Source organism: Erpetoichthys calabaricus, chromosome 7 (genome assembly GCF_900747795.2).
Source record: "Erpetoichthys calabaricus chromosome 7, fErpCal1.3, whole genome shotgun sequence".
Taxonomy (NCBI): domain Eukaryota; kingdom Metazoa; phylum Chordata; class Cladistia; order Polypteriformes; family Polypteridae; genus Erpetoichthys; species Erpetoichthys calabaricus.
Genome location: NC_041400.2, coordinates 195,138,900 through 195,151,455, shown reverse-complemented (window position 1 = coordinate 195,151,455; position 12,556 = coordinate 195,138,900). Strand labels below are relative to the sequence as shown.

General features: G+C 43.6%; 1 protein-coding gene across 1 annotated transcript in view; it reads left to right on the top strand.

Moving 5' to 3' along the window:
- LOC114655183 (collagen alpha-1(XXV) chain-like) overlaps window positions 1–12,556 on the top strand; it is a 77,412-nt gene that overhangs the window by 41,245 nt on the left and 23,611 nt on the right. Inside the window, exons 5-6 of the mRNA XM_051929486.1 lie at window positions 8,104–8,220; window positions 10,950–10,985. Coding sequence (XP_051785446.1) covers window positions 8,104–8,220; window positions 10,950–10,985 — 153 coding nt within the window. The remainder of the gene's footprint in view (window positions 1–8,103; window positions 8,221–10,949; window positions 10,986–12,556) is intronic.

Genomic DNA, 12,556 nt, shown 5'->3' with positions numbered 1-12,556 from the left:
TATCCTTGCTTTTAAATTTGATATCAAGCGTTTGAAATTTGATATCAAGTTGCTGAAATTTGATATCGATTTTAAAAAATTTGATATCACACACAAGCTTCCATAGTATGGCAGATCACTTTTACATTTAATCCATTTGTCTTTTTATGAAATTTGACATCGAGCTTCTGAAATTTGATATTGAGCATTTGAAATTTGATCCATTTTTAAAAACTTGATATCAAATTTCAAAAGCATGATAACAAATTTCAAAAGTTCGATATCAAATTTCAAAAGCTAGATAACAAATTTCAAAAGTTAGATAACAAATTTCAAAAGCACGATATTAAATGTTATAGATGTGATATCAAAATGACAAAATATGGTGTAAGAGTTTAAAATTCATATATATTTGCATTTCAACTGTCATATCAAATTTCAAAAGTGCGATATAAAATTTCAAAAATATGATATCAATTTTGAAAAGCACAATATGATTCTAAATTGGCCCTAGTGTGTGTGTGTGTGTGTGTGTCCTGCAGTGGGTTGGCACCCTGCCTGGGATTGGTTCCTGCCTTGTGCCCTGTGTTGGCAGGGATTGGCTCCAGCAGACCCCTGTGACCCTGTGTTTGGATTCAGCGGGTTGGAAAACAGATGGATGGACAATATCAAATTTTAAAATGTTGATATCAAATTTCAAAAGCTTGATATCGAATTTTTAAAGCGTGATATCAAATTGTGTAAGTCCGATATCAAATTTCAAACTCAGGATATCAAAGTTTTGAAACCACATATATAAACGGGCCCTTAGGCCGGGTTTATACTTCACGCGACACGACGCATGCTCTAGGGGGCGCTCCTGCTACACAAGTGTTGTACTGTTTATATCTGTGCGCGTACTTTAAATCTGGAGGAATCCAGCAGGTGGCAGTGTGAGATATCATCACGGTGAGAACGGGTTCAGCTTCACTGCGTTGTGAATTGCCTAGAAGAGCCATTAAATTCCAATGACATCTTACCGGAATATCTCTGAAAAGGATGTTTAATGATTAAATCCATCAATCCAGGGATGTGTCCATTCCAGCAAGCATTGTGCACGAGTAAGAAACAATCCCTAGACGGGGGCATTGGCTCATCGCAAAGCAAATACAAGCACACACATACACGCTGGTGTCATTTTACTTACTGTACACCAAATCTGCATCTCTTTGGAAGGAAACTGGAGCACAGTGTGGACACCCAGCAGGAAAACATGAGAACTCCAGGCAGGGAATATCAGCGACGTGACTCCCTGCAAGACAGCAGCGCTAACGCTCTGCCACTGTGTCACCCCCATGTGTGTCATTATTAACAGTATTCATTATTTAAACGAAATTAACGATTTATCTGTAAAATGTCACATCCATACTTTAATACATTTCATCATGAAAGTGACATTAAGTATAAATCTAAGGATTCTAAATGTGCAGAGTGCTGGAATATCATACATTTAATGTGTTCAGTGTGGTGATCTATTGCTGTTTGCCACTCTTGTCAGGTCAGGAGGAAGCCCCAGAAAAAAAAGACGGCACTAAAGATGGCATGTGAGACTTTTAAAACGTATCGTGTCATTACGATGGGGAATATGCGACGCTTGAATATAAAAGTACCACAAATGTATCTGTATGTCGGCATTTTGCTTCACTACATCGAACCATTCATCAAACATCGAAGCGCGCACACCGATCTCGTAGGATCCGCATAGCGGCTTTCTGTCACATGTACTGATAGTAACCAGAGACGCTGACGTCACGTTTCGACTTTTATCACACTGCGCCCCCGACTATTTTTTTAACGCCCCCCGACTTTAATGCATTTGTATGTCGGCATTTTGCTTCACCACATCGAACCATTCATCGAACATTGAAGCGCACACACTGATCCCATAGGATCCTCAGAGTGACTTTCTGTCACATGTACTGATAGTAAACAGAGACGTTGACGTCACATTCCAACTTTTATCACACTGCGCTCCCCCCCCCGACTTTTTGCCGGTATTGCAACTCGCACACGTCGCATTCATTTCTGAGGACCTGCTCAGAGGACACGTCAAATGAACGCTGGGAACGCGTGGCAGCCATGATACGTGCGCGTTCTGAGCGTGAAGTATAAACGAGCCCTTAGTGTCTTCGCTAGGGTGAGGGTTTGGCCCTCTTGGTGAATTGTGTACGATTGTCCAAACAGAGACAACCTTGGGCACGGCCATCAGCAGTGTGTCTGTCTGTGAAGAGAGTGTTGACCTCGTCATCGAGAGGTTTACTTACCTCAGCAGTGACATTCATGTGACTCTTCCTATGAAGCCAGTAGATGGATTGGGAGAGCATAAGGGGTCATGAGGTCATAAAGGGGTGTGTGGCGCTCCTGATATCAGCAAAAGGATGAAGGTCCAAGTCTTTAGAGTCCTGGTGCTCCCTGTTTGTGAGACATGGATGCTATCAGTGACCTGAGATGAAGACTGGACTCCTTCATGTGTGTCTCTTTGGAGAGTCCTTGGGTGCCGCTGGTTTGACTTTGTGTTGCTCACGGGGTCCAGAATGAGGCACATGACCTGCATTGTGAAGGAGCGTCAGTTACAGCACTCTGGCCATGTGATGCGATTACCTGAGGGTGGTCCGGCTCACAGGATCCTCATTGTTGGGGACCCGAGTGGCAGGAACAGGCCATGTAACACCTGGGGGTCATTTCCAGAGGGTGGGACTGGACCGGGTGTCTGCCCTGGTGAGGTTGCCAACCAGAATCTCGAGCTGTTTCATCGTCTTTCATAGTCTTTAGAGTCCTGGTGCTCCCTGTTTGAGAGACATGGACGCTATCAGTGACCTGAGCTGAAGACTGGACTCCTTCATGTGTGTCTCTTTGGAGAGTCCTTGGGTACCGTTGGTCTGACTTTGTGTTGCTCATGGAGTCCTGCATTGTGAGGGTGCGTCAGATACAGCACTACGGTCATGTGGCGCCTTTCCCCGAGGGTGATCCAGCGTGTAAGATCGTCAATGTTGGGGATCCGAGTGGCTGGACCAGACCAAGGGGGTCACCCACGTAACACCTGGCTTCGGCAGATAGAGGGTCATTTTGGTGAGGGTGGGACTGCCTGGGGGGTTGCCAACCGGGATCCCAAGTTGTTTAGTCGTGTAGTGGGTGCGGAAACGCGCTCTACCAGTGCAGGCACCCCAACTTGACTTGACTTGTCCGAACAGGGGGTTGATGAGCGTGATTGTCTGAGCGGTTACCCACTCACCCCCCACTACCGTTATAAACAAGAGGAACTCGCGACCCCAAAAGCGGTGGAGGAAACACTTCCTTAAAAGACTTTTACTGGAAATGTTTCCGAAGCAAACCTTAGCAGTTCACAGCTAGGGAAGGCCACTTTCTGTTGTAATCGTCCGCTTGTGACTCTCGGGGACCATAAAAGAGAAATGAAAGTCACTTGTGAGAATCGCAGCCAACACAATCATATTCTGCCTCAGAAATATAGAAAAGGACGAAGAGAGGACATAAACCACAGACGTGCGAAGTTCGTTAATCAGGAATCAAGCTGATCTTTTAACCAATGGGAGGGCAAAACGAGAATCCTGCTCAGGTAGTCGGAAAATACGTTTTTAAGGTAGAAATAAACCAGCAAGAACACTGGCAGCGAACGCCGCGCTGTTGTTACCTGATATCAGGTGATGTGAAGGTGAGCTGCCTGACCTTAATACGGTCACACAGCCCCAGAGAATTCTGGGAGTGTAACCATGGAAACATGGAAAACCAATGTCAGCCACGCCCACAGGAAGAATCAAAATGGTGCCCGGCATGAAGTTAATGCAATCTGAAACTGTTCCAGAACATTTAAAGACAATTGAAATCCCCAGAATAGACAAATAGATGAACAACAATACTTGAGGAAGAAGCAAAAACAATTAATAATTGTTTGAGGACTGAGTATTTTTCTCCAAAAAACTCAAAAAGCACACGATGCACTAGTTTCACATATAAACCAACATAAAATGTCTGTCGCTACGTGTTGTGGCTGCTGTTGGTGCCTGCTTGGCATCTGTGCAGGGGCTACTCGATGGCCAGCAGGAATGCACGGTGGGCCGCCTACCTCTCTGCCTTCAAACAGCAGGTGGGAGTCGCAGTGTGACACAATATGGTTTGTACCTCTTGTCATAATAAGTGGTGGTCCTGCTAGGCGAACGCTGCTGTAAGCGTGTCAGCGACACGAACGCATTCAGCACCACGATCAACTGGGGACCAATTGGCTGATGCTGGTACCTCAGTTTCGTTTTTGATCTCCATCTCCAGATCACTTGCATTCAAACTCAGAGTCCGAAAAGTCAGAATCTGATTCGGCGATAATACAGAAAACGTCCATGGAGTATTTTGCTTGGCACATTTGCTTTAGTCTCACCAGATGCTGATGCCATTTTGGAGGCTGTTCGCTCTTCGCTACTCCTGCACGCGCAGGGAATTGAGGTCAAAGCAACAATGCTACGTAACTTTACCTTCAAGCAAAGAAGGTCGAACTAAAAAGCAAGGGCAAGTTTTGCAGTTTACAGCCGATTACTGTCTTCTACCCAAGAATTTTGACAAAAGTCAACATCAGCCCTGAAAGAGTTAAAGATGGAGACCATTCAGAACAGACGAAGTGTCCAAACCCAACATTGAAATCACACAAAATGAATAGCAAAGATTCAAAAACCGAGAAGAAAACTGTTTTTATTTATTGTAGAACAGTACAAGTTTATCCATCAAACTCGGATAACTCGGCGGGACAAACTTTAAATTGTCACTCTGATGACATTACCAATGAGCGCACCGCAGTGCATTCTGGGAGCCATTGATCTCATCTGATCAGGTGGCAGTAACAAGTCCAAGAACAAAAAAAAAAAAAGTTAAACCACACTGAGGCCGCTGAGCCCGTTATAAAGAAAGATGGCGGACCCTCGGCTGCTGTTGCATAAGGAGGTCCCGCCCTCTGTAGACTCAACACGCAAAGGACAAAGCACATCCGTGCACTAAACCGCACAAGGGGCGGGATGGGGGCAAAGACGGACACCAAAAAAAAATCTGAGAGACCCGTCACAAATGAGTGACACGTGAGAGTGACAAATGTCAGGTCAGTGCACAACGCCGAGTGGACCAACATGTGTGTCCAGCTGGTGCCGAGCGCTGTGGCTCAACTATTGAACTCCAGGGCTTGCAATTGTTTCCCATGAAGGAGAAATTCCCAGGAAGTGCAGATCGGAAGCTGCTATTGGTTAAGTGCGCCGCTGCTGATTGGACGGTTTAATAAGGTCCTCGGACGAGCCCTGCTGAGGTCACTGGCCACCTGTGGCAGAGCCTACAAGACAATCAAGGAAGTAAAAGTTGTAACAGCGTTTCTGTAGGTGAAATAGTGCAAGAGTCATCACCGGGTCTCGAAGTGTGAAATGCTGTCTTCACCTGTCAGTCCCAAAACCACCACCTTCACAAGCCGGCGTCCCACCTGAAGATAACCCACAGGTTTGGTCTCCCAGTCGGTGCCCCATCACTGTTTGGCAACCCATTGTGGTTTGTAAGGCCGGTCACACTATTTACAATTAAAGTCATTTTTGCAGACCTGAATAACGATGTATGGCTTTTCCAACTGCATTCCCGACACTCTGTATAACGATTCCCGAACATTTGGTCAGGTGGGGCGTATCTGGCATATTTTTAAAAAAATAAATATTTTGTTCACCTCAGAGTCTTGGCAGTTGTCAGCTGAGGACGACCAGGAGTTTGTGATGTGTGACGGCTTCATCGGGACGGTGTGACGGTCAGCACTTGTCCAAGATTGTAGATTCACCCCTGACTTTTAAATGTCCATTCCTTTGTTGTCTTGAAATGTTAGTGAATTATGGCTCCGTTTCTTGTCTCTGCTTACATGGGTCTCAAAATTGGGTCTGACTGCGATTTTTATTACAAGTATTGAGACTCTACTGGGGGGTCACATACCTGAAAAGTCCTGCAGCAGCAGAAACCGCGGATATGGAAGCACTGATCCTAGGAGGGGTAAGAAAACATGCTTGGGTCCCAGCAGAGCGCATTCACCATACGCTTTGGTTAACCGTTATCGTTACGTCTCATTTAATTTACTGAAAGTCCCCTACGCTCATTATAATGCGTTTGGGCTGAGGGGCACTTGGCGTAACCACATTCACTGCCATTTATGAAATGTGATAAACGGATCTGAAAAATGGATTGAAACACCAAGAACACGTGGGATATTATAAGAGCGTGGAAACTTGGTAACACGAGAGAAATTGAAGTCATCAATCTGTGTCACTGGAGCACACGGGTGGGGTACCTGGGACCCTGCAGCGGAACATGGAGAACGGGAGGGAAGCCGTTGTTGGTGGGTGAATCACATTTCTACTAAACTAAAAACAGTTTTATATAAAATCTATACGTATTTCAATTTGAAAAATGATTGAGTGGGCCGGGGCTGTGAGTGGGGGGTCCTATTGCCCACCCACCCGCACCCGCCTTTGGCTACGCTACTGGAGGGAAGGCATCGTGACTGTTTCAAATCACATGGGACAGGCAGAGAGGACTTGTAGGGTTTGAGTATGGGGAACAGAAGGCATGTTGGGACTCCCCAGACCACCCCACGATGCTCTCTGCTTATTCGTACACAGGTACACTTACAATAACACGTACAACAGTCTCAACAAGTGACCGAGGGAGAAGGGTCCAGCTGCAGACCTCCGCAGCCCTGCAGTTTAGGCCTGGGCAGCCAGTTGCACTGCAGGCTTTTGTCACATGGTTTACTTGACTTGAGTCAGATAACTCCTCCCACAACCCTCATCTTAACCATCGCGTGTCCAGCGTATCACGTAACGTCGCTGTCGTGTAAGACAATGTGACGACCTCCTCAATGTTGCAGAGCTCCGGAGGTCCGCAGTTAAATTCTGTTTTGCCGAGGACCGCACTAAGGCCATAGAGTCAGTAGTAGTGATGGGCGGTGGGTACAAACTGCAGAGACTTGACCTGCTTTGTATTAAGATTCCCCCCTGAAAAACCATAAAAGAAAACCTTTTCAACAAAATAGAGCAGAAGGTCAAAGGTCATCGTTAATCGGCACAAGCGAGAAACTCGTTAAACACTCAACGACTTGCTGACGCACCCAGTATAAACCGCAAGGAACTGTGGGTAACCCCCTGCTTGTTTAGGGCTATGGGCAGGCATCCAGGAGGACCACCCACAAAACTCACTGAATATAAAATGGACATAATTACTGAGACAAAATCAAAAGTTAATACAAACAAAGGAATCAAAAATGAATAAAGACCCCCCCAAGGCCTTGGATGAAGCCTGGCGGAAATACGGGGAGATTCACGAGAAAGAGGACCCCAAATATTCTGTTGTAATTCCCGCTAGGAAGAAGCAATCTGAACCAAAAACTAGTTTGGCTTCTTGCGAGTTTCATTTGGTTTGACGTCTTATTTTTGGTCCTTGACTTTGATTGTTGTTTCTCTTTATTTATTTATTTTTATTTAGTTTTGATTTTACGCACATCTCCCAGCTTCACTCACTAACACTTTACCTGCCCTCGCCTTGGCGGGACACCATTCTGCAGGTGTGAATGACTGCGCCCTCTCATGGCCGGCAGTGGTATTGCAGTCTGCATACACAAGCCCCGAGGACGCCCCCTACTCACGCGTGTGTGACAGTGGATAGCGAGGACTTGCATAATTCGGTGGTCCAAATAAAAAAAAAAAAAAAAAACTGTGGGCTTTAGGGGGTCTCCACAAACCACCCTATAACTTCTGCTGACCAAACCAGTTACATCAGGTTTTTAAATACTGGGAAATAGAAAACCAAAGTAAAAAATGTAAAGTTGTTCAAGTCAAATCTTTCGTCAACCCCACAAAATTAATCAAGACTCGTCATGGGGGGCTTTTATTGTAATTCCACGTTGGGCTCTGGTTGAACGCACGTTTTCTTCTCCAAGACGGTGTGAAGCTCCACCGTTCTACAGGTGTGTTGGGGGTCAGAGTAGATGCCAGAGCTGCCTCTGGGTGATGGGTGTGATGCTGAATTTTTTTAAATTTTTTTTTAACTTTCTTCTTTTAATCTACACAGGGAGACCAAGGTCAGGCTGGACCACCGGGACCCCCAGGACCCCCTGGCCCACCAGGCCCTCGGGGCCCACCTGGTGATACAGGAAAGGATGGACCGAGAGGACTACCCGGGGTGTCGGTATGCAAGCAACAGTCATTTTTCTTGTCTGCTTCTTCTTCATCTTATTTGTGGTCCACTTTATTCTTTGTTATTTGGTATTTCCTAATCTTATTTTTATATTTTTCTTTTTTTCTTTCTTCATCTTGTAAAACACTTTAAGCTCTATCATTTGTATGAAAATGAGCTCTAGAAATAAATGTTGTTGTCACAGAAGGCAAATATAAAGAGGAATAATGTGAAACATAATGAGAGCCCACCTTAGCGTGGAAACATCAGCTCTCCACACTGAGAGCGTAGCCTGAGGACCCCGCAATGGTGCGGACAGCCTGAGGGGTTTTCATGTGAAGCATGGAGCTTAGTGGAGTGACGCCACCATCTGCTGACCACCAAAGCAGGGTTACCGTAGAAAGGAAGAGATTAGTCAAGAAAATGGCAGACGGGGTGCGCTGTCCAATGACTGGGACTGCAGGCAGGCTGGGCAACAGTATGTTAATCAGCCAGTCCTACGGGCTATTCAGTGTTATTATGGGATATTCCTGTGTAGTGCATAACTCAGAGGTGGAAGATAACGGGGGCCATTGGGAATCTGCACATGTTATAAAAGAGATAGATAGATAGATAGAAAAGACACAACATAATAGACATATGTACATTTTGGAGATGGATTATGATAGATGCTGTAGGTAGAGTATACAAAACAAATAGATGTTGAAGCACAATGATTGATTGAGTGATAGAAAAATAGATCTGAAAGTCGCTATATGGTTGATAGATAGATGTGAAAGGCACCATATAATAGATAAATAGATGATAGATAGACGTGAAAGGCACTGTATAATAGATAGATAGATAGAGTGAAAGGCACTATATAATAGATAGATAGATAGAGTGAAAGGCACTATATGATAGATAGATAGATAGATAGATAGATACAGTAGCTAGACATGAAAGGCACTATATAATAGATAAATAGATGATAGATAGATAGATAGATACAGTAGATAGACGTGAAAGGCACTATATAATAGATAAATAGATGATAGATAGATGTGAAAGGCGCTATATGATAGATAGATAGATAGATGCTACATGTTTTATGGATGATATAGATAGATAGACGTGAAAGGCACTGTATAATAGATAGATAGATAGATAGAGTGAAAGGCACTATATGATAGGTAGATAGATAGATAGATACAGTAGACAGACATGAAAGGCACTATATAATAGATAGATGATAGATAGATGTGAAAGGCACTATATGATAGATAGATAGATGTGAAAGGCACCATATAATAGATAGATAGATAGATACAGTAGATAGACGTGAAAGGCACTATATAATAGATAGATAGATAGATAGATAGATAGATAGATAGATAGATAGATAGATAGATAGATAGATAGATAGATGTGAAAGGCACTATATAATAGATGATAGATAGATGTGAAAGGCACTATATGATAGATAGATGCTACATGTTTTATGGATGATATAGATAGACTTGAAAGGAGCTATATAATAGATAGACAGATAGATATAATAGATAATACCATATAATAGATAAATAGATGATAGATAGATAGATGAGAAAGGCACCATCCATTATCCAACCCACTGTATCCTAACTACAGGGTCACGGGGGTCTGCTGGTGCCAATCCCAGCCAACACAGAGCACAAGGCAGAAAACAAACCCCGGGCAGGTTGCCAGCCCACCTCAGGGCACACACACACACACCAAGCACACACTAGGGACAATTTAGGATCGCCAATCCTCCTAACCTGCATGTCTTTGGACTGTGGGAGGACCCCAGCACAGACACGGGGAGAACATGCAAACTCCGCGCAGGGAGGACCCGGGAAGTGAACCCGGGTCTGCTAACTGCGAGGCAGCAGTGCTACCCACTTCGCCACCGGAAAGGCACCATATAATAAATAGATAGATAGATGTGAAAGGCACTATATAATGAATAGACAGATAGACCCTGGAGCAGCTGTATGAGGAGTGTCAGTCCCCAATCTCTCTTGAGATTGAGCTACAGAGGCATTATTAGCTTTATCATGTATGAGGGGCTTACCCCCCCCCCCCCCAATAACAGTGTTACTTTTAGTCCTACAACAGGGCGAGGTTGTGGGGCGGCTCGTGGAGTTTTCACACAGTTATCCATGAATGTCAGAACATAGAAAGGGAGGGAGGGGAACTAAAAGGTCAGGGGCTAAAGCTCTGGAAGCACACCCCCATACCCCCCCCAATGACCACGATGCCACTGAGTAGGTACAGGGTCGCTCTTATTGTGCACCATTCTGTGTCAGCTGTTTGCTGGACGCGTTGTCCCCATCAAGGATGATGAAGGTCAGCCCTCGTTTTAAGTGCAGGTGTCCTTCAGATTCCAAAGGACGCGCAACACCTGACCACAAGTCCTACTGGACACCTTGTTGTGTTTCTGTGGTTGTGTTCACGGTGTGCCACTGATATGTGCCAGTGTGCCTTGTCACTGAAGTCCACTTTGACCATTCTTGACATGCTGTCATTGTCACATTTCATGATGTCACTGGTCACAGATTGATCGGCCCCCTCCCTTTTTTGCAGATACGTCTTTGCTGTTGTCTTTAAACAGACGATTCCCATTTGCTAAGAAGCTGCAGCCTCTGTAGTTGGGAGTGCAGTGAATGAAAATCACATTTGTGTGTCCGGGTCAGCACATAAACAGCAAACTAATCTTTCTTTTTTTTCTGATATTCCAGGGAGAACCAGGAAATCCGGGAGAAACGGGGCCAACGGTGAGTCTGATGACGTAGCTTACTGCTGCCTGAAATCCTGCTATGCATGCAAGTGGAAACGGGCTAAACATGGCATGAAATGTGACATGACCTACGATTAAAATATAAAAGACTTTAAAATAGTGAGATATAAGTTGAGGCTGCATACTCTGGTGTATGTGTGTAGGGGGTGTGGGGTAGTGGGGGTGTGATGGCTATGCACACTACCTTTGCTGTTCACTTTTAACAAATTGAAAAGTGTTATCTAGCAGCGGGGGGCCATAGTCACCTGTTCACTCTCCAGCCTGAGGCACTCGCCGAAAATGTCAAATTCTTGGTTCATTCCCAGTCCTTTTCAGTTTTATTTATTTATTTATTATTATACAATAACTTACCTTCCACCTGTTGTAAATGTTCTCATCTACCCACACCCCATTGGGTTAGGTTTATGATGTGCCCACCTGAACAGAGAAAATGGCCGTCACAGGGCATCTGCAGTCCCTCACCATTAACCCTTTGGAGAATTTACTGAACACCCAGCATGGCCATTAGAGGGAGGTGAGGGAAATAGTGATGATAGATAGGAAAGGAAGGCACTATATAATGATAGATAGATAGATAGATAGATAGATAGATAGATAGATAGATAGATAGATAGATAGATAGATAGATAGATAGATAGTAAGTATCGTAGGCAGGATTGGATAGATAGATAGATAGATAGATAGATAGATAGATAGATAGATAGATAGATAGATAGATAGATAGATAGATAGATAGATAGTAAGTATCGTAGGCAGGATTGGATAGATAGATAGATAGATAGATAGATAGATAGATAGATAGATAGATAGATAGATAGATAGATAGATAGTAGGCAGGATTGGATAGATAGATAGCATAGTTGGCAGGATGATAGATAGATAGATAGATAGATAGATAGATAGATAGATAGATAGATAGATAGATAGATAGGAAAGGCACTATATAATGATAGCATAGTTGGCAGGATTAGATAGACAGTATAGTAGGCAGGATTGGATAGATAGATAGATAGATAGATAGATAGATAGATAGATAGATAGATAGATAGATAGATAGATAGATAGATAGATAGATAGATAGATAGATAGATAGATAGCATAGTTGGCAGGATGATAGATAGATAGATAGACAGATAGGAAAGGCACTAGATAGATAGATAGATAGATAGATAGATAGATAGATAGATAGATAGATAGATAGATAGATAGATAGATAGGAAAGGCACTATATAATGATAGCATAGTTGGCAGGATTAGATAGACAGTATAGTAGGCAGGATTGGATAGATAGATAGATAGATAGATAGATAGATAGATAGATAGATAGATAGATAGATAGATAGATAGATAGATAGATAGATAGCATAGTTGGCAGGATGATAGATAGATAGATAGATAGATAGACAGATAGGAAAGGCACTAGATAGATAGATAGATAGATAGATAGATAGATAGATAGATAGATAGATAGATAGATAGATAGATAGATAGATAGATAGATAGATAGATAGATAGCATAGTTGGCAGGATGATAGATAGATAGATAGA